The following is a 27314-nucleotide window of genomic DNA, read 5'->3' on the forward strand; positions in this document are numbered from 1 at the left end:
TTAGCAATTCTCCAGGCATAGTGTACAACCGCCGTGTTTACAGATTCATTAAAAATCCATGCTACTGGGCTTGCAATTTCATGTGCTAGTTCCTTTAATATTCTAGGATGGAGATTATCTGCCTCCCCACCCCCAATTTAGTCCCATTGAGCTGTTTGAGTTTGACTTCCACCTCAGATGTGGTAATTTCTACCTCTATATCTTCGTTGCCATTAGCTACCCTGCCACTACCCCTAAGCTCTTCATTAGCTTCGTTAAAAACTGAGGCAAAGTATTTGTTTAGGTGTTGGGCCATGCCTAGATAATCCTTAATCTCCACCCCACCCTCAGGGTTTAGTGGTCCCACTTCTTCTTTCCTTGCTTTCTTCTTTTTTATATGGCTATAGAATTCTTTACTGTTGGTTTTAATTCCCTTTGCAAGATTCAACTCTGCTTGGCTTTTGGCAGTTCTCACTTTATCCCTACACTGTCTGACCTCCAAAAGGTAGCATTCCTTGCTGATCCCTGCCAGCTTTCATTCCTTGCAGGCTTTCTGCTTTCACTTAATCTATTCGTGCCTCAGTTTCCCCCTCTGTAAAATGGGGATAATGATAATGATGTGCTGTAGGGATAGTTGGGAGGATTAATTCATCTATGTTCAGTACATGCTTTGAGACCTTCAGCTGACAGGCACTACAGAAATGCATGTGATAGGCAGCGTAGGGGTGCTCTGGGGTTTTCGGCACATAGTCAGAAGCATAGCAACCTTTCAGGGCCCTGTGAGGCCACATCAGCTGCTCACACACTCCATTCTGCCAGCACCAGGCTCTGGTGCACAGTATGGGTCAGTAGAGTCATCTGTCCAACACCCAAAGCGACAGAAATAAGTGACTTGGATTCCACCATCAGGAGCAACAGGGAAAGAGGGTGATCTTGTCCCAGCTCAATGCAAATGGAGCCCTCAGTCACAGTGCCTCACGGCTTTCCTTGCCCTTGCACGTGGGCTGGAATCAGAGACAGAGTGAGTGTGAGGCGTTTCCAGAGCACCAGGAGTGAATTCCTTTTGTGTGTGTGCGTGTGTGTGCACATGCGTGTGTGTGTGTGTGTGTGCACACGTGCATGCGTCCCATTCTTGCATTGCACAAAGGTTTCCCAAGGTCGCAGCCCATAAGCAGGCTGGCCCTCTGGAGCCCACAATCACTGATATCCCTGGCTTCCACCTCCTGCTGGTATCACTATCATTGCTGGTGCTGTGGGGTCTGCTGTTTAACACACAGTTGCCGGGCAGGGAAGAAGGGACTCGGGATAAGATTACTCCAGCCAGGCTAGAATTAAGACCGCAGGTGTCACACTGTCATTCCGGGCGAGACGGAAACTCTCTCACAGGATATCACTAGCCCTTCCAATTAGAGCAGCTCTCTGCACGCTCCGGTGCGGTAAGTTCCTTGGAGTGACTTGCCGAGTCACTAGAGATGGGTGTCTCAATGCACACACTCACAAGCATGCCCAGCCCCCTGGTGCACCCTCTGTTTTCGGTCAGGTTCTGCTCCAGCAGGAAAGAGCCAGCCTTGGCCCACTCTGCTCCTCAGCCACTGCGGCTTTCCTGAGGCTACACGACCAGCTGTTCTCTCCCCCCCATGGGTGCTGCTCCTGCAAGCTGCAGGCTTTGTGTGTCTCCCCTTCCCCCTGGTGCACATACTATCATGAGAGGTAACAGTGGACTCTGTGCCCCTCACAACACTTGACATTCAGAACCGGATGTTGTGATACTGATACAACGAGACACACAAGACCTCTATTGCAGAGCGGGTTTCCCAGCTCTGGAAAAATCACTTTGATTCAAATTTGTCATAGCGGTAACCATAGGTATTTTGTTACCTTGTGTTTGTTAACTGTGCACATGTACAGATACATGTCGGTACAAGCATACATGTGAACCAAAAATTCATGCCCTGGGACATTTCTGAACATCCACACAGAGACACGCATGCAAACTGACAGACATACTCACACACACATTGGCACATTCAAAAGCCAATGTAGGCCTGTGTATGCACAGATGTAGCCGTTCACCCAGCTGTGCAAACATGCGTGCATACATAGACCCGTGCACACAGATGCATACATGCACAGGCACACACATGCCCCACATTCTGGCCTGGTACACACACACTTTCTGAGTTTGCTCTGATCATAGTGTTTTTTTCTATATTAAAACCATCGCCTTGACCTGAATGGCTACTATAACATTCTAGTACTGTGTGCTCTGAAGTCACATTCGCAACATAGTTAGGTGCCCAGGGGCCATTAGTTAGTCACTGATATTCCTAACAGGCTCTTGATAGGTCACGTTCTAGGGAATTGGTAATGGGATGCAGAAGGTCTTTCCTCAAAGTATCTGCCATGAGTCTGACCTGGGGTTGTAGTGACTGAAAGGCATTTCATGTAGCTCGCTGAACAGACTCCGCCAATAGGCAGGTGTCCTCATCACAGTAACACTCCCCTGCTCTTTATAAAACATTAAGCAATCCTCATAACATCCCTCTGGGGTTGCTATCCCTACGTTCAGGCAGGGGACACTGTCTATGGGATTTGCCCAGGGTCACACAGGAAGTCAGTGGTAGAGCCAGGAGTCAAAGTGAGGCATTCCTGGTCCCTAGAACTGTGTTCCACCACCACCCGAGGCTGCCGCGTTACCACCACGCTGTTTGGCCCCTTTGGTGGTGGTCGCTGCGAAGAGAGGGCAAAGGCTGATGGAGCTCCGCTTTCATCCTTCCGGGGCAGGATGGCAGCACGCTGCCACGGGGTGTTGCAAGGGAGCTTGCCCTGGCATTGCCTGTGCCATAGCTGTGCAGCCCCAGGCCTGGCAATCAGGCACTTTTCCCCAGTGCTAACATTCACCGACTAATGTTTGTCCTTCCCCTTCCCTGGAGCACCCTGTGATGCTCTCTCCTGTGTTGCAGGTGTAATCTGGCCCCTGTTCAGGACTATGCCTGGGACGTGGGGATGAAGACGGACCTTGTGACTATGAATCCGTCTGTCATCCAGCGGGCCTTCGAGGACCTGGTGAACGAGACCTGGCGGGAGAAGCTGCTACAGCGCCTCCACAGCCTGAATGGCAGCATCCTCTGGATCCCGGCATTCATGGCCAAAGGGGGCAAGGAGCGCGTGGAGTGGGTCAACGAGCTCATCCTCAAGCACCGCGTCAACGTCCGCACCGCCTACCCCTCGCTGCGCCTGCTGCACGCCGTCCGAGGGTGAGAATTCCTGCCTGGCTCCCCATCCCTCTTGCTGGCCGAGACACTGCGCTGGGGACTAGGCAGGCGCTTCTCAGTGACAAGGATGGGTTATGGGGACCTGTGGGTGATCTACTACCAGTTTTTGGCAGTTGGACACAGATGGGCTGCAGGCCCAACAAAGCAGAGTGTTCCTGATATTGTTTTAGTAGCGGGTATCTCATGAACCTCTCGAGTGAGAGTGCTTTGTGCTGGAGCTGGCACTACAAGTCTCTCGGTGTTTCATTCTGCAGACCACCAGGAAGGGCTAGGTGTGCAATGGATGGTCCATAGACCAGAGCTGGAGAACCCTCGCTTTAGATCATTTGCAAGCTGAGCCTCCCAGCTCTGGTCCCATTGCAGGAAGTGTTTGTGTATAGCCCTGGAATTTGGGGTGATAGCAAACCTTACACCGTGTCCCTGGTCCCTCAGGCTGTGAATGCTTTGTTGGCTCTAGGCTTGGATTTCCGATCAGCGTAACTTTCAGACCTGCATTTTGACTGGTGTATTTGTTGTTTCCCTGTGAGGAATTTGTGCTGGGGTCAGCTTAGCTAGTGATTAATCTTCTTGCTCCTTCCCCATTCTTCTGTCTCAGTCACAGGCATGGTCCTTGCGGAGCTAGTTGGATCAGGAGATTGGGAATGGGCTACAAAGCCTTTCATTGATTCCAATCTAGCCTGGGTCAGGAATGAAGGAAAGTTGCTACCATTTGATGGCTGTTCCAGAGTAGCCCGTGTGAAATGACTTTGGTGGTTTCAGCCCCCTTCTTGGTGGGTATGCATTCACCTCATAAAACCCCATCACCGTAAGTGGCAACTTCATTGCTAGTCTCAAGCGAGAGGCCAAGGACTGGATGGGCTTTAACTTCCTTTTACGCCTCAGGGGGTTACGTGTAGGTGAGGGGAGCTTCTGGTCTACCTTCTCTGTGACTAGAGAGACTAGAGAGACTTGCAGGCTGTCAGTCTGGTTCTTCTCCCCAGGGTTAACAATACAGAATCCTTCTCCCCTTTTATTTCTGACTCTCTCTATTACATCCTCCTCCCCCTGGAAACGCTGCAGGCTTAAGAGTGGTGAGGATGTGATGAAGTTCTTCTGCTCCCTGTTTTAATTGCATCAGATCCAAAACTGAAGTTGAAAGTCTGAGGGGTTCTACTAAAGCCTCCTGAGATCACAGGCTCACAGGAGATAAACAAGAACTTCCCTAGAATTGGCTTTCTTCTTCACAGAACCAGGAGGGAGCTGGCGTAACAGCTGAGGACTGTCCTCATCTACCATTGTAACACTGCATGGAGATGCAACATCGTCAGGTTGTGGCAACGCTGAGGAATTGGTAATTGTCCTGCAGGCTGGGACGGGGTGGTCGGACGTTGGCACGGCTATGAAATTCAGCACTGTTGTGTGGACTTGGCGTTGGTCCTACTGCTCTGGCAGAGGAAGCCAAAGAAAAGGCTTGAGATGGTCAGTCGCATCGTTTGTACAAGGTGCTCTGGTGTTGAGGGCCAGGTGTATAGATTAGCTGATGGATGGATGGATGGATGCATGGATGGATGGATGGATGGAATGGAATAGAGGAGAAGGTGTTGCCCACTTTGACAGCGGAGCCTCAGGTGAGTGGGGGTTAGCCGTGAGATGTATGTGTTGTTCAGGTCAGATGAGTAGTGGTTTAGGCACCAAGACAAAGGGGTTTATTAATGCAGGGTTGAGGTGTCCATGTAAACCAAAGAGGGAGAAAAGGAGAATCCACAGGGTAATGGGCAGCTGGGCCATGATCTGTCAGCGTGGACTATTAGAGGTGATTCAAGCTTTGCTCTCTGAAGGGGGTTCAGCAGCAACCCCTTCCTTGCAGAGGTGTTTTTCCCCTGTACCTACCCCTCCTGGGATGTGAATTTGTGCACACACCTGTCTGCACGTGCACTCCCCTCCCACTGCCACTTTGTGGCTTTGCCTCCCCCACAAACGTTGTTTTTCCTCCCAGAGCGTTGTTGTCAGTTTCTGTACATTTGATCCGTTGATCTGTGCTGCGTATCAGCCGGGGGGGGGGGGAGGGGGGGGGCAGAACGGTCACCACCAAGTGTACACTCAGGGCAGCTCCTGGGAACACACCTGAGGGCCGGTGTGTATGTGAAGGGAGCGAGGGCTGGGTTTCAGCAGAAACAAACCCAAAGGACTATTGAGCACACGTTTGCACAAGTGTCTGACTCAGAGCACGGCCACCTGAGCAGACAGCAGCCTCCGAGGGGCCCTTTGGCCCGACAACAGGGAGAGGGGGATCCTGTTGTCTGGACAAACCAGAAATTGGGCTCAAAATTAATTCCTGTTTTCCCTTGGCAGGGTGGTGGTTTCCTTTGGGTCAGAGGACTCTCAGGCAGGAGAGTCACTATCCAAGGAAGTGGGGGAAGGATCCTACAGGACACAGGAAGCACAAAATATAGCCCAAACCTTGAGCTATTTCCAGCTGTAATTGACTTACTTTCATCTGTCAAAATAAAATTAAGCTCCTGTAATAAGCCCTTTAAATCAACAGGCTGCTAATCCTATGATTGCAGCACATCCCTGTGCCAGAAACTCCCCACAGGAGACGCTGCATGAGATATTGGCAAGGTCCTCGTGGAGTCTCCCGGTGGGAGGAGAGCAGGGCGAAGGAGGGGCTCCATGGGCCAGTCTGGTAATGGATCGCGCCTACTGATGCTGCAGCTCCTTTGCTGATTGGCCGGGCCCTGCAGAATGGCTCCTTGCGGCAGCAACCCATCAAGCCGGGCTGGAGGCCTCCGGCACACAGAGCAAGCCAAACGGAGGCCTGTCAGGGCTTGACGGGGAGCTGATGGATATTGTACTCTCCCGAGTGTCTCCCGAAATAAACCAGATGCAAGGCTGGCAAGAGGAGCTGCATTCGGCCTGTCTGGTGCAGCTGCTAGAGAAGCGGGGCTGGCGATCCTGAGTGAATGAGGGGATGGAGGAGCCACAAAACGTGAACGTCCCAGAACCCCGGGGCCTTGGAAGTGCCAGGCTCAGAAGTGCTACGGGCAGCCCCTCGGTGCCGTCTCTCGGTGCAATTGGGGATGCATTCCCAGGGCTTCTTTCCGTGCATGCTCCCTGCTCTGGGATCGAGTTCCCTATCAGCAGATCTCGGTGACTATTCAGGACACGGAAAGTGACAGTGTAAAGAATCTGATGGGATCTGCTGGCAAGGGGGAACCACACTGGGATGCTAGGAAGGGACATCCTTCTCTCAGCTTTCTGACAATGCTTCCTGTGAGCGCGGGTGCCCAGCCAGACAGCACCAGTCAAACCAGGAGGCAGGTGCACTGCCCAGTGCGAGGACAGATGCCCAGTAAGGCCATGGCACTGGTGCATTGCCCAGAGCTAGGATGGGTGCCCAAGAAGGCCAGAGCATTGGTGCACAGGAGCCTTACAAATGGAAGCTGGATATATGTTGACCAGGCATAGACTACAGATCTTAAGTACCACGTTGGCCTCCCATTCAGTGAGGCTCTGGGCTGCCATTAAACTCAAGGCAGACTGTTCTCCCCTTCCAGTTTCAGGCAGGCTCATGTGGCATGACTGGTCACAGCTACAGCAGAGGCCACTGGGCTAGTTAAAGGCTTCAGGGGCCAGGACACGCAGCCAGTGAAGTGAGCGGCACAAGGGCAGAATCGCTGGCTCTTCCCGAGACAAGTCACGTCTGTAATGAGCATGGCAGCGAGGAGAGGGGACGAGGAGAGCTGGCAGCTGGTACAGAACAGAGCTAATTCAATTACAGGCACAGAGTGAGCTCGACCCCACCAAGAGGATCAGCCCTGCAACCATGAAGGCGACAGACTGACCTGCCCTCCCGCTCTGGCTCTCGTCCCTATCAGCCCAATGGCAGGAGAACAAGCCTGCAAACTGAGACCTAATGAATGACTAGTGGTGCATCATTGCAATCCTGACTCCAGGTCACCCTCAGGGACACCGGGCTGGGTACGGGCACTTCGGAGGGTTAGCCACTAGCTGGCTTGGAGAGCAGCTGGAGAGAAGCTGGCAGGTGAATTTCCAGTATGACGACAATCGCTGCACTGAGGCTGGGTGAGAGGTGAGCCGCTTATGCAGCTGCACTAGCCCAGAAGCACGGCTGAGACTGCGCTCGTGATTAAACCTTCGCAGGGCCGGGGTCTGCACAGGATAGCAGGAATGTAGTGACCGTTCCGGAGGAATGTTCAGAACTGGCTGTTAGGGGGAAATATCTTTGGACTTGTGAGCTTTAAGCCAGCTTGAGCTGAATGTCACCAAGACAGGGCCGGGGACTGTCTGCCAGCCAAGCAGCCCTGACGCTTGGAGTTACTAAAGATTCCACAGCACTCTTTGGAGAGAGAAAGTTGTGTCTTAGAAGCTGTTTAGCTGTGCACTGGGTAGGATCAGAAGTGAGGATCTGGTGGAACCAGAGTAGGAATTTATTTACCATCGCTAGAATGTGGCTGTCTTCCACCCAGAGACGGCTGCATTTCAGTGGTGGCTGGAACAAGATCTCGCCTGGTTGTTCAGAAAGCACTTTGGAATCCTTTGGAAGGAAAGGCGCTGTTGTAAATGTAAAATATTGGTTATTATTGTCCACCCTGATGGCAGCCGAAACATCGCTTCTCTGGCTAGGAATGCGCTTTAAATAGGCACCCTGAGGGCCATGCTGTGGAGTAGGGTATTGGAAATTCCAGATGATTTGTGGAACAGGCAAAGAGGGCATCTTTATGCAGTCAGACACGACAAGCTGTGCATCCCTATGGTGTGGATGGGATTCCTTAGGGTGGACGAGACAGCAAGTGTGAAAAATCAGGACGGGGGGTGGGGGGTAATAGGAGCCTATATAAGAAAAAGACCCAAAAATTGGGACTGTCCCTATAAAATCGGGACGTCTGGTCATCCTATTCTAAGGCATGAGGCCAAAGGAGCATGAACATCTTGATATGAGGGGCACAGGGAAGGGGAGGGGGAGACTATCGCAGTTCTGAAATGGTATTTCTACCTAGGAATAAGAATAGCCGCACCTAGAAACATGGGGTTTAATATCTCATCCCACCTGCCGCCAGCACTCCAGGGCAGCCCTGGGGCCATGGGGTTCCTGGAATGCACAAGCACTTCTGAGTGATTCTGTAAAATGCCCCCTGAACAAGCTGGCAAGGGGCGTGCAGAATTGAGAGGTTCTCTCACAGGCTGGAAAGCAAGCAAGCCACCTGACAAGGCAGCTGTGAGTGGCTCCTAAGAGCCCTGTAATCTCATTGCCAAGCAGCTTGTGTTAGAGACATACATTTGCGGGAGGCAGGAGAAAAGAACAGGGGGTGGAATTTAAATGGCTGTGTATGTGGAGGTTTGAGTGTAACTGTTTGTATAGAAAGTTCATGCACACGTTTCAGTCTGCCTTCCATTGTCTATTCTGGCATTGTCACTATACCCCTCACCATGGCCTCCAGGCGCTGGACCATTTCTAATTTTATTGGCTTTTTATTAACACCCTCTGTTTAAAAAATAGATAAATCAATGTTAGCCTGAACCTCCTGGACAGGGTCTCTTTTTGCGTTCAGCATCAGAATAGTGAGTACGAGTCATGTGAGCTCTCTGGGGCAGGGACTGGTCCTTGTGTTCTGCATTTGTACAGACATAGCACCTAGGGGGCCTGGCCCAGGGCTGGAGCTGCTTGGCACTACAGCAGCACAAATAATAATTAAACACTTGATCTTAGCCAAAAGGCCGAGCAATAATAATGGGTGACATTCATCCCTGTGAAGAGGGGGGCCCTGCGCAAAGTCTGTGTACCACTGACATCCTCAAAATAAGACTTAAAGTGGGATTGAAGTGGGGCCTAGGGTTTGCACTGTCCCACCCGTAGCCTGGGGCTTTACAGGTGAGGTCCCAGCTTACAAGGTGAAGATAGAGTCAGCAAATGACAAAAGAAACAGACAGGTGTGGGGGGGGACTGGAGAGGCAAAGGAAAGTAATAGGAGGGGGATATGCCCAGAGGGACATGTCTCCCCGCTTGGAGTGCGAGGAAAAGGCAGGCAGGCATACAGCTCTCTTGAGAGTCACTTTCACGCTCTCTCCTCTTTATGTTGTGAAAAGTACACTGCTGTCACTGCAAAGGGCTGAGGTGAGTTTCAAAGGAGAAGTTAGACCACAAGGAGTGAGCTGTAAGGAAGGATCTGAATTGGGAATGAAGAGAGAGCGGCTGAATGGCACATAACAGCTTCTGTGTACAGTAAAGGCCACGCTGTTTACTTTCAAGGCAAGAGACACTGGTGATGTGTGAAGGCTTCTCTCCCCTCAACTTGATTTTATGTCTGATCGTTAGAGATGGGCCTAAGCCACACACTTTGAATGCCGTTGTGGATTCCAAACTCTGCACAGTGCAGGGGTTTGATCTGGCTTGTTATACAGTTAGGGCCAACTGTAAAATTCAGATCTTGATCCAGCTTTGGAATCCAAATTCCTGCCAAAGTTAAAGGAGTGTTAAGGTGATCTGGTCCCATTTCTACATTGACTAATGCAAGTTTGATTGTTTTATATGGCGCTCAGTTATTACATAGTTAAGCGTGGTAGATTAAGAACCTAGATTGACCGACAGAATAGGTCTGCCAGATGCTAGCCTGGTGGAAGGATGATCGTCCCTATATTTTAGGTGCATTCTGATTATGTATAGCAGCCACAGCATGCTAGGCGCTTAACAGATAATGGGCCAGATTCTGTTTCAGCTACACCAACGTCAATCTGGAGTAACTGCAATAGATTTACTCCAGGTTTCTACTAATGTAACTGGGAGTAGATTTGACCCACTGATCTGACTGCTGTATAGAGGGCAGACCTATAGCATGTTTCTGCCAGTGAGGGACCAGCTTCTCCAGAAGAGTGTGTTTGATTTTTTATCTCACTTTTATGAATAAGTTGGTTTAAAAAAGCTTGGAGTTACATCCATACATACATTTATTGATTGTGACGTTCATCACTGAAAAACAGCAGCTGATGCTCCTATAACCTGATTTCTTGGCTGACCTGGGTTTCTTATACTCACACTAGTGGCATTCTCCTATTACAGGATTTTTCTGTTCAACTCAAAGGATACATGCAATCCAACCCAGTCTTTTGTAGGACCCATCAGCATGAGACGTGATGTTTAGCTGCAAATCAGCTCTCTCTGTTATTGAAACGAACAGCTGGCAGTCCCACAATGTTGTCTGGCTGTGCGGAACTTTTCCGCACACTGAACTTTTCCACACAAATTACGGACAGGCTCTATGCAGAGTGATGCTAAGCAGAGATGAGTGGAAGGGAGACTTGTGAACCTTATTGATGTGCAGGGTGGAGGAACCGGCACCATCCTCGGTGGAGGCTACAGTTTCACGAAGGAGAATGACAGAGTGTTTTTCATACTGGAGGCTCACAGGACTTACTTTACAATACAGAGGTACTGCACAGAGATCACTTCCTCCAGGATTGGGATACAACCACTTCTGGAGTGGAACATACCAATCGTTGAACAGCACACACTAATGCTATGCAACACTTTAAGAGACAAGGTGAAAAGGAATACTGAGCCACTGGTAATTGTATTGGAAATTGACATCAGCCCAGTGTCCTGGTCAGCTTCTAACTGGGGCAGTTATATCTGGTCTACTTTTGGGGAAAAACCAGTTCCACGGGACCTTCCAGTGACCACAGGGCTCAGGATCTCTGTTTTAAGTCATCTACGAAAGATAGTCCCTCTAGCAATGCTACACAGGAACAATGTGTCCCAAGCAGCATCACTCCCTACAGCACAAGACTGCTGGGGCTTTATTTCTTGAAGCTATTGCCTTTTTTATTACAATCAAGTGTCCGTTTAATAGGGAACAGGTCCACCATAAGCAGCTGCATCCTGTCCTTACAGGGGACAGACATGATGATCTAACTGGGTTTTTCATTGGTAACTATTGTGGATCCTGTACAAGAATTGTTTCAGACAGCTTTTGCCTGATGGTATTACAGTTTCTATTACTCACCCAGGCCCACCTAGACATTAGCCCGTTTCTCTGTGGCTGCTTCAGTCTCCGACGATTTATTTACATAAATGCCATACAGCTACCTTCTGAAGAAGGTCCAGACTGCCAGAATAGCTCAGGAAAGGGGGATCTCAAGTTGCAGAGTTTCCTCTTAACTGTCTCCTTTAATTGCTGTCTGCTTCCATAAAACATTGCACTTAATAGTTATGGTGATTGGAGTAGCCAATTTGAAAAATAATTACTGCCTTCCTCAAGATTACCTTGCCTCCTAATTAAAATCCCGGACCTTGCATAGTAAAGGTGTGCTATTGACAGCATCCCATGTGCGCCCAGACAGCCTCATTTGGGTTTGCAAAATTAATTAGTGTTTGTTTCAGTCCCCAGCTGTTCTCCCGAATTGGGAACAGCACACGCACTGGCAATGTGGATGCTGTTTAAATTGACCAGAGCAGTGAAAGAGACAAGAGAGTGATTTGTTCCTGCATAACTCATGTGGCCGCTTTGACAAGCTGCTCATTAAATAGCGCCCCCTGTGTCCTTTCCAGACATCACCGGAGGAGCTCTCGGTTCCTGCAAAGTGAGGACGAGATGCATTCACCACAGTCGAGCCGGCGCCATAGCTTGAGCGCTTTACAATCCTTGAGCTCTTTCCTTTCAGCACAACCATCTTCTCTGTCTCCAGAAGGGCCCAGAGTTGGAGCCTCCCTCCCTCCCACCTCATCCCAAGTCTTCAGCTCTAAGGCAGGAGGCACCTTTGCCTCCTGGCACTAGCAGATCCCTGGATGTTGAGAAGGGAAAATATTTTGCCCATGTGACGCCCAGAAGTACTTCAGAGGATGGGCACTGCTGCTGCTAATCACCCCCCGATGATTATAAAGCGGTAAAAGGGCTGAGACCATGAGGGGGTTGGAGCCAGAGTGTCAGGCTCAGTGTTCGGTGTCAGAATTTCGTACCTGCAATACAAGGAAATACAGGAGAAAGATGCATGGATTTTTATTGTAGGGTTAGTCGTGAATATTGGGCTGCATGCGTAAGTTTGTTTTTGTAGGGTTGCTCCTCTTGCTGGCACTGGGTTTTTTTTCTACCATTAAAACATTTTTTAAAATGACATGAAACATCAAGCATTACTCAGACTTTGTACACAGATGCAAGGAGGGACTGCAAGAGAGTGGCCGTATCTGTCTGGCATCCAGATGCAGCCATGTCTTTCCCCCATTTCAGTACCTCCGTTTCCTAGCAGTTGGGCAATTTGGCTTGCCAGCCAAATCAAAAGCTCTCCCTTTCCAGGGTACCCAAAAGTGCAGACCAGAAACCACACATGCCAGGCCTTCTCCCCTCAGGGCAGGGGCTTTACAAATAGTCGTTCACCCCTTGGCTGCAGGGTTGTCCGATCTCCCCTTCCAGGAAATGCAGCTGAAGTGCAGGGGAACTCATGCCCTCCTGCTACTGTGTACTCCAGCCCTAAGGCCCCAATTACTAAAACCCTTATGGTATAGCCACAATGCAAAAAGAACCTCGAAGCAGCAAGTCTCCGAGCCTGGGGTCAACTGGCTCTGGCTTGTGGGGGCTCAAGCTATAGGGCTGAAGGCTCTGAAACCCAGCAAGGGGGGAAGGTCTCAGACCCCAGGCTCCAGCTTGAGTGAGAACAGCTACACTGCTAATTTTAGCCCAGTAGCATGAGCCCCACATACCTGAGTCAGTTGACCTGGGCACTCAGATGTGCTGCCGTGGGGTTTGTTTTGCAGCGGAGACAGATCGCGTCTGTCTACACTGCAGTCAGAAGTGGGACTTCCGCACGTGTCCATTTACCTGTGCTAGCGTGCATCTAGCTAGCTCACCTAACAGCAGTGAAGACATGGCAGCCCTGACTAGCTGCTGGAGGACATACCCAGGGTCCTGGGTGGGCTTGGACAGCCCATGCTGCCATGGGTTCACTGCTGTTGTCATTCGAGCTACCTAGATCAAAGCAAGCTCAGCTATATCTCCATGTATTGCGGTCACATCTCTGACTGCAATGTAGACTTACCCTTAACGGTTCAGCTGTCTCTATGACGGGGACATTGGGTATCCTTTCGGGCCTCCCATTCTTTGCAGTGGAACTTGAACAAGGCTGTGGTCCATTCATAGGTTTCCTGGTATCTATAATTAAACAACCCCTGAAAAAAAACTGGTTGTGATGCAGCCAGTGTTCTGCTTTGTGGGGTCGTATGACGGCCCAAGGTGTGGCAAAGTGTAAGATACTGTTAAAATGCCATTGCTAGACTGGCAGCGGTAGCAGAGGGAATTTTGAGGCTGTTAAACTTTATGGGATAAATTCATCCCTGGTGTAACTCCACCAGCGCGAACAAATGAATTTGGCTTTACAGGTATCTCCAGTAAAAAGAAAAGGAGGACTTGTGGCACCTTAGAGACTAACCAATTTATTTGAGCATGAGCTTTCGTGAGCTACAGCTCACTTCATCGGATGTGTAGCTGGATTACAGTAACTTCCCTGCGGAAGGACTTTCCCCGGCTTCTCAGTATTAAATGGCTGTAATAATAGCCCGTGTCTCTCGTTGGCTGTATCGGTCTAATGGCTGCCCTCTGGGCTGCCGTGTGACATACACAGGCACAGCTGTTTCGCGGCCACCTGTGGGATAACCCTGTGCGGCTTTACAATAGCAAAGTTTGCTTTTCTCTTACGACAACATATGGGGCCGGGCTGAAGCTGCAGGGATAATGCCTCTGAGCAGGGATATTCAGAGGCAGCTGCACATCACCATGTTTCTTTCCCTGTCAGACCCTGGAAGCATCACCCCTCTCAAATGCTGTCTGGCGAGCAGGTGAGCCATTCGAAGGAGCACCATCTTACCAAGGCATTCCTTCCAGAAAGGTCACAGCAGAGTGCTTTGCCGTAGCCACAGGTGCTCAGATAGCAGGTGATGTGAATGCTTAGCAGCCAGCAGTCACCACCACTAACCTACAGGAAAGCAGGACTGTGTTCCTAGCATGACCTGAGAGTTCTACTCCAACTTAGCTACACTTACAAACTTCTACTCCCCAGCTCACTCGGGGAGTGTCATTTTCCCCCCATCTAGTCGAAGGCAGACAAGTAGGTTTTATACCTGGGCTACTAAATGTTCATGGCTCCTCGGCAAAGCTAATTTGCAGGGTTGAGGCTCAGCTCCTGCACAGGGATTCCGCGGAGTGGACACCTGCAAGGAGTCCCACAGAAGTCAGTGGGAATGCACGCAAGTGTAAGGGCCTGCACTGTGGAGTGGGACCTGTGAGGGCAAAATCCAAGTTCCGAATGCTGAGCAACCTCCCAGAAATGCTGCACAGAGCCGCCAAACCCTGCTCTGCATTTCCTATCGAAAGCCCCGTCAGCCTTGCAGAGTCTGAAGCTAGGCTCTTTGAAATCCCAATTAACCATAATCCATGGGCATCTAACGTGAAATACCCCATGGCGGGCGTTTGAACAGGCTGACTCTGGGGAAGTGCAAGCCAAGCATGATCACAGGCGAGCAGCAGCTGTGGGCACTACAGGCCGTTCGGTCTACAGCCAGGGATGTCAGGTGTAGAACATGGATGATATCAAATGTGATTCGGTAGGTAAAGGATACACCTGGGGGAGATTTTCCACCCTCCCCCATCACAGTGCTCTCTGCTCAGGAAGGCAGACAGATGCTCCGTGCTGTCAAACTCCAGGAGCTAGTAACATTCTTTGTGACAATACAATATTACTGCAGTATTTTCTAGTCACAGCCCAAAACACTCCCACTTTCAACAGGGCTTCTGTTGTATCTTGACCCATTGCAACAGGATGCAACTTCCACCCATCTTCTCTGTCATCCTTCATGAAAAATAATATAGTATTTAACAGTGCTGGCCCCAAACCATCACAGTAACACTAGTGCTTGCTCCTGGTCTATGCACGGTTACTCCAAAATGCTGTGGTATGTTCTGACAAGGGACCGCAGAGGTGAGCACTGGCTTTAATAGTCTGCAGTTCGGTGTTTCTCCAGCTTTTCAACTCAGCGACCCCTTATTCAAAGTCAAAAATGTTCACAACCCCATTACAGTTACTAGAGAGTCAAGACATCATGCATCAGTGATAACAATGAGCTGCTTATATAATGTACGTGGGAGTGTGTGTTTTGAGAGGTTGACAGAGACTACTTGACCTGTCTCTAGTGTTGGTCTTCTCTGCTGTAAGGAAGATGTTTATGGACTGAAATACTGTGGGCCACTACTGTAGGAGTTTTTTTTCATAAGGGATTGAAGAACGGTAAAGCACTCAGATACCTCAGTGACAAGTGTGCTGTAAATTCCTAGACAGAGAGACAGCTGCTCAGTCATGACCCAAATGCAGCAGTAGTTATTTCTTGGCCAGCAGAACTGCTACATCAATCAGCCATCTCTCACTACTGAATCTGTCTTTGATGTAGCGAGGGCAGAGGAAGGGAAGGGGAGAGTATGTGACATGAAGGCTGCGCATGGCGAGTCTTGCTATGGCATGAATAACAGGTTTTGGTTTTCTCCCCTTTTCCAGGTACTGGCTAACGAACAAAGTGCACATAAAACGACCAACCACCGGCCTGCTCATGTACACCCTGGCTACCCGCTTCTGCAGCAGGATCTATCTCTATGGCTTCTGGCCTTTTCCCCGGGATCAGAACCAGAGCCCCGTCAAATATCACTACTATGACAGCCTGAAGTACGGCTACACCTCCCAGGCCAGCCCCCACACCATGCCCTTGGAGTTCAAAGCCCTAAAGACGCTGCACCAGGAAGGAGCCTTGAAACTGACTGTCGGAGAGTGCGATGGGGCCACGTAAGACAGGCTTCTGTGGCTCACGTTCCTGCAGGCTACACGCCATGGGAGGATGGGGGAGCGGGGGAAAAGGCTGAGCAGTGGCTAGTGGGGTTGGTTTTCTTTGTTAACGTGCAGAACAGTGACAAAAATATATATACATGGTGCCTATATATATTGGCCTGAGTAGTATAACTGTTTGGTGTTCCCCAAGGGAAGGACAGACGAGTTGCAGAAGAGTCTGCAGCTGCTGCCCGGGCTCGAGGCTTTGCCTTGGGCTGGTTAGGCTCAGAAAGAAGTTAGTTCTACAACGTCAAAAATGCTTGAAGGTCACCTTGGTTTTTCAGAGTACTTTAGGGTGACAGGTAAATGTTAGGCCATGTGTGTGACTGGTCCAAGGTGGGTAGTTAGGGTCTGTTTGGCCAAGAACCCACGTGCTGGCACTTCCCAGTATATAGCGTTCTTGGCTTAGTGCTAATAATGGGGTTGTGGGGGGAGCGGAGAGAGAGCCTTTGTCTGTGGCTAAAGAGCTGAGAGGTTGCCTGAGTGACTGGACAGGAACTGAGAAACGCAGCAGGACCCAGCTGAGCACCGTGGTCCCTTCTCCGCAGCAGGACAACCATACTCTCTCCCGGTGAATGGCACGCAACATCGTCCAGACGGTTACCAGTTCAGAGCTATCCCACGTGGTTTGGTGAGAAGGGTGCCACAGTCACAGCAGCCTGTTTGGAAAGGCCACCGGACTCTGGACAGAGCCCTTGAGATGCAGCGTGAGACTCACCCTAGTGACTGTGACTCCAGGAGACACCGGACAGGGCCCTCAAAAGCAGGCTGATTTGAATGAAGTTTGCTGTCAAAGGAGACACAGGACCTTCCGGGAGCGGGAGACAACACAGGGGCTAGTGAAGATCAGACTGGGCTGACGGTCTCAGAAGGACGCTGTGTTTATGTTTTCTTATTCCTCTCCTAAAGAACTAACAGAAAAAGCAAAAACACTGGAACGTAGCAGGTGGGCTGCTGAAACCAGTGCAGTCAGTGCTAAGTCTTACACTGTCAAAGGCACTCACCATCTGCCAGAGCTTATGAAAACCATAAGCACATTGTGACTTCTGCTTCCCGATCACTGCCTGCTAAACAGCCCTTTCTTCTCCCTACTCCAAAATTAGTAACGGGCCTAAGTCTCAGCTAAGCAGAAATCTCAAAAGTGAGGGTGTAACAGGACCCTGTCAAGATTAAATCATACAGGTGACATTCACATCTGAGCAGAGAACCACCATGAGGCCTGTGCACTACTTAAGACCTAGCTAATCTTTATGTTGAAGACTTAGGTAGGACTTAAGTGGTACTGTATATAGATATCAAGCTGGCCCTCCACACACGGGTGAATTTCACTCATAGTTTAAATAAATCAGTCCCTTCCCTGTATTACTGTTACTACTTACAGTAAAAAGAGTGAAGTCGATCTTAAAAAAACAAATTTGCTTTCCACTTTTTTTGTTTGTTTGTTTGTCAGTGAGACTAGATTGATCTGGTTAGTCAATTTCACTTCCTGTTTCTATTCCAGTTTCCTTTCCTAACTCTCATTTGTCAGCAGAATGCAGTTGGGTTTGGGTTCCAAAGAGTGCAGAAGGTTTAATTTAAACAACAACAGCAACAAATGGCATTACAGAATTTTGTCTTTAATTGTGAAAGAGGTCCTGTTAGTATTAGTTTTTTGTTATCTACATGCCTACGTTGTGGGGTTAAACTACTTGAGACTGATCCTTTGAAATCTGAGTGCCGGCCTCCATAACTTTTAAAAGGTAAAACTGTATGTCATGTTTATGAACAAAAAATTGCCATGCCTGTAAGACCGTCTAATCTAATAATTAGTGTTCAACCTGATTCACATTAAGGAGCAGGTAACCATTATGGATTAACCTGCCTGTAGGAGAAGTTTCTTCCTAACCCAAGGAAATTGTATCCCTTATTTTATTTTTTAGCCCAGATTTTTAAATTCATCTTGATTTTCTGAGTATACATCCTACCTTGGACCTTGATATAATTACTTGTAATTTTTGAGAGATGGGAAGAGATTAAAAAGAAAGAAGCATCAAAAACCAAATCTGTTTTATGATCATGAGAGGCTTTACTCAATTGAGTAATGAATGGTAATTCAAGACAGACCATCTTCTCTGCCATTCATGCCCAGCTAGGAGGCGGTGGTGGCTAAAGGTGAAGCCACTGGATTCTTGACCTCAACTCCTTACCTTTAGCGAGTGGCCCTAGGCCAGGGAGCAATTTCTATGACCATAACTTTTTTCAGAAATAAAATAAATGGTGTGACTTTTATTTGTAAACCGATTAGAAAATAAAAAGCTACTACAGGGCCATAGCTGGTACCCTTGCACGTTCCATGTCCGTGGCAGGAGCGCAGCCTAGTTTCCTTGCGGCGGAGATTGGGGGCCTCGGAAGCGAAAGCGATTGCTTGCCTTGCTAAAAGGGAGGTGTGGCTATTACTTAAAGGTCTTCCTGCAAGATATTTTAAAACACCTGCAAAGCCTCATGAGGTCTAGCCAAGGGCATTACGTAACAGGCAGCTTTTTCCCTTAAAAAAAAATGCATTTTTGTTTCCCTGGTTCACATGTGCCAGCTCCTGGGCTTGTTGTTTGATTGAATCAAAACACATGCCAGCTGTACACAAAGCAACTCAGCAGGCAGAGCATCCCAGTGACACTGCTGCTCCTGGAATGGACCCCAGGCATTCACTCTTGAAACAAAATGCATTAAACTAGGGATGATTTACTCAATGGCAAATCCCTCCATTCTCTTTGGTGGGATCAGGTTTGGTGGTTTAAAACAATGACTCTGCTTTACACAATAATCACCTGCAAAAATCATATTTAGGATCTGCCAGTTATAAGTTATTTGTGTGCACAAAAGCATCTGGATGGCCCTAAAGCCCCATCCTGTGAAACATTACTCAGCATGTTGCCACCTCTAGGCAGCTCTCACATGACATCTGGACAGCTCCCAGGCCAGCTCCAACGGACAGCGGTAGCCAGTGAGTTGAAAAACTCACTGAAAACCTACATTACCATCCCTGCTTTACCTAAAGGGCTAGGCCAACTGGCACAATACACCCCAGCACTAACCCAGCATCTGAGCCTAGACAAGCCAATACAGCGGGTTGGCTTTTTGTTAGAGGATACGGGAGCCGCTGAATTTCACATTTGCCTTCCCCTCTGTAATGGCTGCTATTAGATGGATGCAGTTTGGATTTCTCAGTCAAATGGAGGTGGGGGGGGGGTCTTAATAAATTCTTGCTGCTGCTGTCTAGAACTGTGCAGGAAGCCATCACACCAGATGTCACTGAGACCGACCTGCTCCAGGAGGCTGCTGCTTGATACATTTCTTCATGCCTAATTAAGGCTCCTCTTCCAAAGAGAATTAAACACAAAGTTTATTGATGCTGCTCAAATGGGAATTCAGGCACATGTGTTGCACTATGAATGTCTTTAATAACCCCCCAACTGACAGCAGCAGCTTCCCACACAGGCTGGCACACGCTCTCATTCTACTCCTGCCTGTCTTTTCCCTTTTTCTCTCTTCCTCTCTTGCTCTCCATCTCTGTCTGGTTCCATATGTGGGTCTGGCCCCCTTTTATCTCCCCTCCCCCCAACATTAAAAAGGACATTTCAAACCTCACTGCAACTTATACCAGCATTTCCTATAGCAGCGATTGGCAACCTTTGGCGCGCAGCCTGTCAGGGAAAGCCACTGACAGGCCGGGCCGGTTTGTTTACCTGCCGAGTCTGCAGGTTCAGCCAATCGCAGATCCCACTGGCCGCAGCTCACCATCCCAGGCCAATCGGGGCTGTGGGAAGGGCAGCCAGCACATCCCTCGGCCCATGCCACTTCCCACAGCCTCCATTAGCCTGGGACAGCGAACCACGGCCAGTGGGAGACGTGATCGGCCGAACCTGCAGGTGCCGCAGGTAAACAAACTGTCCCAGCCCACCAGCAGCTTGCCACATGCCAAAGGTTGCCGATCCCTGCCCTATAGTAACCTGGAGTGGGCTTCTTACTATTGCTAGTGTAAAACCGAACATGCTTTCTATGGACCAAAATAAAAAATGCAGAACAGCTGTTAAAATGGAACGGAAATGGCAGATGCAGAGTGGAGAGTTTGTTACTCTTTCTCTATGCTGGGAAATGGAACTGGTGGCTCGCCTTGAACTGGTGCTGAAGGCATAAGAACATAAGAATGGCCATACTGGATCAGACCAAAGGTCCATCTAGCCCAGTTTCCTGTCTTCTGACAGTGGTCAATGCCAGGTTCCCCAGAGGGAATGAACAGAACAGATAATCATCAAGTGATCTATCCCCTGTCGCCCATTCCCAGCTTCCGGCAAACACAGGCTAGGGACACCATCCCCGCCCAACCTGGCTAATAGCCATTGATGGACCTATGCTCCCTGAATTTATCTAGTTCTTTTTTGAACCCTGTTATAGTCTTGGCCTTCGCAACATCCTCTGGCAAGGAGTTCCACAGCTTGACTGTGCGTTGTGTGAAAAAATACGTCCTTTTGTTTGTTTTAAACCTGCTGCCTATTAATTTCATTTGGTGGCCCCTAGTTCTTGTGTTATGAGAAGGCGTAAATAACACTTCCTTATTTACTTTCTCCACTCGAGTCATGATTTTATAGACCTCTATGATAGCCTATAAAAGCAATTTCACACACTGCTTGTGTAGCCAGGACTAAACCATTTTCAGCACTGTTACAGAAAGCTCAGCTGAGTGTTGGTTCCACCTGCACTAGAAGCATTTCTCAGCCTCGGGGTGAATTGCTGAGAGCAGCTCTTAGTAATGAGCTAGTCTCCCCGTGTAGATGGAGCAGGGCCTTAATGGTACAGAAGAGATACTCTCACACGGTATCAGTGAATGGTGCCAGCCTCCGAGTGCTGGAGCAGGAAGTTCTCAGTCACCGCGAGCGTGCAGCAACACAAGGCCAGAACTATCCCAGCCCTAACCTCTAGCAATGAGAGGAGACTTCGTTCTCTATAATCGTTCCAGTCCTTGGTGTCTGAGTTGATGCCCCACAAGACAGCCAATCAGAGCCAGCTGTGGTGGTACGAGGAATTGAACTCACACCATCAAAAGGGTTTTACATAGACTGCCAAAAGGCCAGCAAATGGTAACAACTTTTGGGCGCTCCTGATCTAGGCTGGATTTGAACTTGTGATATAGAGGTGAAAGGCTCCATATCATTTAACTACACGCTTGAGTCATCCAGGCACCCTTAAAGAGGACTCTGGCATGCCAGCTGTGCAGGCTTCCATCTAACACTGCACCCCATGCTAGTCACTGCAAGATGGGGGAGCCATGGAACATGCACTGGTCTACAAGAGAGACTGTGCAGCCAGCCCATTTCATGGTCTGATGGTGTGTCACCATCCAAAGCAACGGTTCCTTCTGGGAAATGCAAAACCAACCATGTGGATGGGTGTTGTATCATGAACATTATTGTGTGTCTTGCTGATTTTTCCTCTTGTTCCATACTTCGTGGTTCCCGTTTCCTCTGTCATCTGCGTCTCAGACAAGGACTGCAGGGATTTGGAAGCGGGACCACAAAGACCTTTTCCCTCTCCACATATTTGTCTTTCAGGCCTGTTGGTCCCTATCACAGGCTGCCTGGCCCTTTAAGGCAAGCTGGGCTCAGCCTGGCCTGTGACCTAGCAACCAAGTGATAATTGACCCTAGCTGGTGTTTCAGGGGAAGGAGTTAAGGAAGGACTATATAAGCAGAGCTGAGACTTCACTGCAGAGGTGGGAAAAGTTTGCAAGCCTTAGCAGAAGGCTAAGCCAAATGCCTGTCCCCACCAAGTGGGAGACGGGCTGGGGAGACAGGTGTTTTGGAGGGTTGAAGGCAAAAATAGGCTGAATAGTACAGAAGTCACTCTGGACAATGAGGGAGAAGAAGCTAGGAATGAAGAATGGCTGCAAAGTTGGGAAAAGATGAGAAATATCAGAAGAAGCAGCAGGGGAGGGGAACAAAGAGTAGGATGGAATGCTAAAATATTGCAATTGTCAAATTGCTGGGTGAGGAAGTGAAGATAGGCAACATTAATCCTTTGCAAATAGCTACATGGATTAGGGGAAATGTTAGGGCTATATCAAGAGCTAGACTATTACAGGGTGGAGATTTATTGGTGGAGTGTGTGGGTGAAGAACAGGCTGAGAAACTGCTTAAAACTAAAATTCTTGGGAAAATAAAAATGGCTTGCCAGCCCCCCAAATTTCTGACAGAAACAACCGGGGTAATATACGGGATCCCACTGGAAATGATTGAGGATAAAATTTAAAAAGGTATAGGTAGACCCAGGTGCTATTCATCAAGCAATTAATTAGAGGGGGAGAAAACAAACCATCAACAGGTGTGCAAACAACACTTAGAGGAAGGGTTTTACCTGACTGGGTAAAGCTAGGATACCCTATATTTTGGACTAACCCATACATTCCTCACCCTTTGAGATTTACAAGTGCCAAAAATTTGGCCATGTGACAGATGTGTATAAAGGGGAAACACAAGATGTGGTAAATGTGTAGAGGAGCATTCATATGAAACCTGTGGGGTTAAGAACAGTAGCTACCATGAATCCTCCATAAGCTAAACAGGCTAGGGAGATACAAAGAACCAGGATTACCAACAAGATATCTTATGCAGAAGCTGCTAAAAGGCATTCAAAGCGACAGGTGGGGAAGAAGGAGAAAACCAGTAAGGGAAAGGAACCATTGCTACAACACAGTGTTATAAAGGATATGGTAAATAATATAAGAGCAGTAGGGGAAGCCATATTTGCAAAGAAGATGGCATTTGTAGCATTTAGGGTAGAAGTAATAAACTGCGCTTCACAAACAGAAAGGAACAGAAAGAATACAGATAATAAAAGCTGCAGAAAAGTATTTGCATGTTAATGCAATTTTGTGTGAGGGCAATGCTGCAGTTTAACTAATATGGTGCTTAAATAAATTGTGGGAATGCATAACGCTTAAAAGCACATGGTCAGGAACTAAAGAAGACTATTTTTGAAATGTAATATGATGCTTTCTCTAATACTGACCTGCAGGGAGTTTCAGGATTTTATTAAAATTATATAATAGTATATAAGAAAAGGAGTAATTCCAGTAGAATGGAAGCATTTGGGGATAGTACCAATAAGGAAGCCAGCCAAGTTACTTATGAGAATTGATGCTTATAGACCAATTGTTATCATATCTTGTGTGGGTAAAGTTATGAGAAGAGAATGATAAATGAGAGGCTAGTTGCATAGTTGGAAAAAATGACATCTTAAATAACGTGCAAAGTGGTTTTAGGGGAGGGAGATCCATGATTGATCATATTGTCAAATTAGAAACAGAAATACAAAAAAGTATGAGGAACAAAGAGAGTATATAACTGTGTGGGTTTTGTGTGGACATTGAAAAAGCATGTGATATGTCATGAAGGGAGGGTTTGTTGTATAAGTTGGTCAAGGTAGGGATAAAAGGAAGAATGTTTTGGTGAATAAGGTTTTTCGTTGTTGTTGTGTTGGTTTTTTGGTTGGTTGGTTGGGGTTTTTTGAGTGAGAAGACCCTACAGGTTAGAGTAAAGAAAGTCTTATCAGGTATCTATAGTGTTGCCAATGGCACTGCTCAGTAGAGTGTTGTCAACCTTACCCTGCTTAACATTATGATAAATGATCTCCCAAAAAGTGTAAGGACAGGAATGGGTATTATCTTATTTGTAGATGATTGTGCTATATGGTTAAACACAAGAGAATTAAAGTGACTGGAGAAAGAATCCAATGAAGCCCTCAGGGAGGTCTCAAGGTGGGGAGATGCTTGGGGATTTAAAATTACAATCATTAAAACAAAGGGAATGATCTTCTCTAGAAGAAAAATTAAAGATGAGTGTAATTTATATTTTATGAAGGCGCATGTAGTTAACCATTGAAGTTTATGGATGTACTGTTAGTTTATCATCAAACTTGGGAGGGACATATAGAAAATGTTACAAACAAACAAAAGGTAGGATTAATCTACTTTAAAGTATTGCTGGGATTAATTGGGGAGCAGATAAGGCAGTGGTGGCTATGCTGTATAGAGTGATTATAAGATCAGTCATAGATTGTGGATGTCGAGCCTTTAGCTCTGCATACGTGTTGAAGCTTAAAAAGTTAGAATCGGTTCAAGCTCAAGCACTGTAAATCTGCATGTGGTGCTTATGATATGTCCTGTGTCACTCGTGGAGAAATACCTATCAATTTAAGAATGAAATGTTCGATCTGATATTTTGGGCTAAAGTCAAGGGAAACCGCACACAAAAGATAACTGGGCAATTGAATGTTGGGATTTAAGCAGACAAAATGTAGCCTGACACAATAAATTCCCTTATGCTTTTAGGGTTAAAATGTGGGTAGAAGAGTTAGGTGAAAAGGAAGGGCTAGAAGAGATTAAAATCAATAGTTATTCGACAGTAAAGCATACCAGGAGAAATCATCTCTCTGGATGTGGATTTAGAATTATATAATAAAATAAAGAGAAAAAGTCTTCCTGTATGACCGATAAAGTCTGACTTACACTCAAAGTGGGGTCACCATTGCCGAATATATACACTGACGGATCTAAAGATGGGAAAAAACAGAGTGGGAATAGCCTTTTGAATCCCTGAGACTGGAGCTAAGAAATCTAAAAAACTATCTAATTTTGTAGCCATGATGACAGTTGAATTGATGATGATGATGATGATAGCAATGCTAACATAAGGGACATATGACCTACCACTGCTGTTATCTTTTCAGATGCATTATCAGGTATACTGGCAATTACAAGGGGTGTCTCAGAAAGCAGAAGTGAGCTAATAAATGAAATGTTGTTGACAACAATGCTAGCATGCTTGAGTGTGAACATAATACTAGCATGGATTCCAGCACATGCTGGGATACCTGGCAATGAAATGGAAGAGAAAAAATGCTTTAAAAATTGAGAAATTGATCTAAAGATTCCTTTGAGTAAGCAGAAATTTAAAAGTTTAGTTAAAAAAGGAATAGCAAGAATTGTGGACCAAGGAGAAAAGAGGAAGATTTTATGAAGTATGCCCCAAAACAGAGGATAATGTGCTACTCCAAAGGACTAAAAGGAAGAATGTGGTTTGATGATGATTTATAGTTACTGACTAGACACAAAAAGGGGTTATATAACATATGGGGAATGCAGGGCGTGTTCCCAGAAAAGGATTTTGATGAAGAATTTAAATGCTTTAAGGTGACAGAATACACTATGAAGGGGTTAGGGAGAGTGCTGGGACATGGGGTAACATTAAAAAAACCCAACTAATGTCTATGGATATAGAGCAGGGTTAGGGTGTATGAGGAATATAGTAGGTGGAGTGTGTATATATGAGTGTATAAGGAATATAATAGGTAGTGATTATAGACTCAGAAGTTAAGTCTGCTTCACCAGGAGGAAGACGTGAGAACTGGCAGTCAGGAGCAGCCGGGGGAGTGAGCTTGGGACCGAGGTCCTGAGTGAAGGCTTAACAGCCTGCTTCTAGGAGCAGCCTGAAAAGAGTCCTGGGAAACTCCATGACTCTCTAAAGGGACAAGAGTTGGGAGACGAGCTGGAGAGCCTGAGGTTGTATGTTCGGTTGTGGATGACTGAAGACCAGACTTTGTGAAGGAGGAATTGTGTTTGTCTAATGGGAGACTGAGAAACTCTATTTGTCCGGAAGGAGGCTGAGAAGAGAAAGATGGCTTGAAAGGGCAAAGCAGCCAGACCACAGAAAGGAAGAACCATGTCCAACTGAGGGATTGGGAAGAGAGATTGTTTAAGTTATGATATGCTAATAAGCTAGTCACTGAGAATGAGTGTACTATATAACTATGGTCTTATGTACTGAAGAGGCCTGAGAGGTGGGGAGACAGAGCACTGGACAGCACCTGCCCGCTATCATTAAATCACACTCTCTCTACAGCCCACTCATCAATTTGGTCGCTCCACTTTATCAACAAGCTGACACACAATGTGACTGCTTATTGATCTGTGTGAGCGCTTATCCTGTGCTCAGCGCTGGTCAGCAGAACACCTCCACTTGGATGTCCCAACCTCCCAGGAGAGTGCCCCATAGCCTGACACCACAGAACTCTTCCTGTCCTTCATTTTCTCTGATTTTTTTTCAGTTTTTCTTTTCTCTATTTATTTTATTGGGTATTTAGTACTTTCTCCCTTCCCTGAACACTTTATTCAGATATCCCTTACAAACTGGCCTTTCATTGGACAGCAGGCGCTGCCACTATCTTAGCTGTCACTATTTTCCCCCAGTCAATCGTGCTGTGGGTGATGGGCAGCTGTCTTCGGAAAGCCTTCAAGTGGGTATTGCTCATCCTCTGGTATTCTTCCATCAGCCCATCCTGGAATTGGTTGTCTGCATGCTCCAGCAGTTTCACAAAGTCCTGGGAGGTCTGGGTCTCAGTGGTGACAGGCAGACTCTCTGCCACATCCTTGCACACTGTCAAGTGGATGTTGCCGTCCTCAAAGTAGTGAGCCTGGACCATGATGGTCCCGGCCACCTGGGTGGAAGTAGAAGTGGGAGTCAGGGTGAAAGTCCACTCTGATTTCCACAGGCCATTCCAGAAGGCGGAGGGCCGGTGCAGACGACCCGCAATGCAGGCGATGAGGATTTTCCGGATGGCTGTATCCTTGATGAAGACACTGCAAATCCCCCCAGTATAGTGGCTGCTGACGTATGCTTTCAGGCCCTCATAGAGGGCCCTTCTCCATGCCTCACCTTTCTCATCTTCCTGTGGGTGAGCCTGAAACTCGCTTGCCTCTTTCCTCATGTGGTCAAATTTGAAAGAGACCTGTCTCTGGGAGTCAAGGAAGTGTTTTTCCTCCAGCTCGTTGTGGCGGGTCAGCAGCACCTCACACTCCTTCCTCATGACCGGGGTGAAGTAGAGCTTGTTGTGCAGGGCACAGAGGGAGGCAGCTTCCTGGCACATCAGGCTGTCGTCGCCCACCAGCAGGCGCAGATCACTGAAGGCCTCACAGAATTCATCAGGCAGGGCCTGCTTCAAGAGACTGCTCACAATCTTCACCTTCTCTTGTCTGGCCAGGGGTCGTTCCCTAGTCATTCTGTCCATGGTTGCAGGGCTCGAGGATACTGGATCCACCTCACCTGAAGGAAAAGTAAAAGGACATGACAATTATTAGCTTTCCAGGCAATACACCAAGGGCATCCAAATTTTGCCC

The 27314-nt window shown here is 47.8% G+C and overlaps 2 protein-coding genes across 2 annotated transcripts in view; one reads left to right on the forward strand and one right to left on the reverse strand.

Moving 5' to 3' along the window:
• Nucleotides 1-21511, forward strand: part of ST8SIA2 (ST8 alpha-N-acetyl-neuraminide alpha-2,8-sialyltransferase 2) — a 43990-nt gene extending 22479 nt beyond the window's left edge. Inside the window, exons 5-6 of the mRNA XM_037911596.2 lie at nucleotides 2943-3236; nucleotides 15786-21511. Coding sequence (XP_037767524.1) covers nucleotides 2943-3236; nucleotides 15786-16071 — 580 coding nt within the window. The 3' untranslated portion in view covers nucleotides 16072-21511. The remainder of the gene's footprint in view (nucleotides 1-2942; nucleotides 3237-15785) is intronic.
• A 4095-nt stretch (nucleotides 21512-25606) lies between these two features.
• LOC119567201 (F-actin-capping protein subunit alpha-1-like) lies at nucleotides 25607-27229 on the reverse strand. The gene has a single exon (XM_037911091.2). It carries the CDS (start codon nucleotides 27203-27205, stop codon nucleotides 26336-26338), a length of 870 nt encoding a protein of 289 aa, XP_037767019.2. The 5' UTR covers nucleotides 27206-27229; the 3' UTR covers nucleotides 25607-26335.
• Nucleotides 27230-27314: the final 85 nt, after the last annotated feature.

The sequence above is a fragment of the Chelonia mydas genome, chromosome 10 (genome assembly GCF_015237465.2).
Source record: "Chelonia mydas isolate rCheMyd1 chromosome 10, rCheMyd1.pri.v2, whole genome shotgun sequence".
Taxonomy (NCBI): Eukaryota; Metazoa; Chordata; order Testudines; family Cheloniidae; genus Chelonia; species Chelonia mydas.

Excerpts from the sequence above, each read along its gene's own strand:
- LOC119567201 (XM_037911091.2), bottom strand. The coding sequence starts at position 27,205 with ATGGACAGAATGACTAGGGAACGACCCCTGGCCAGACAAGAGAAGGTG.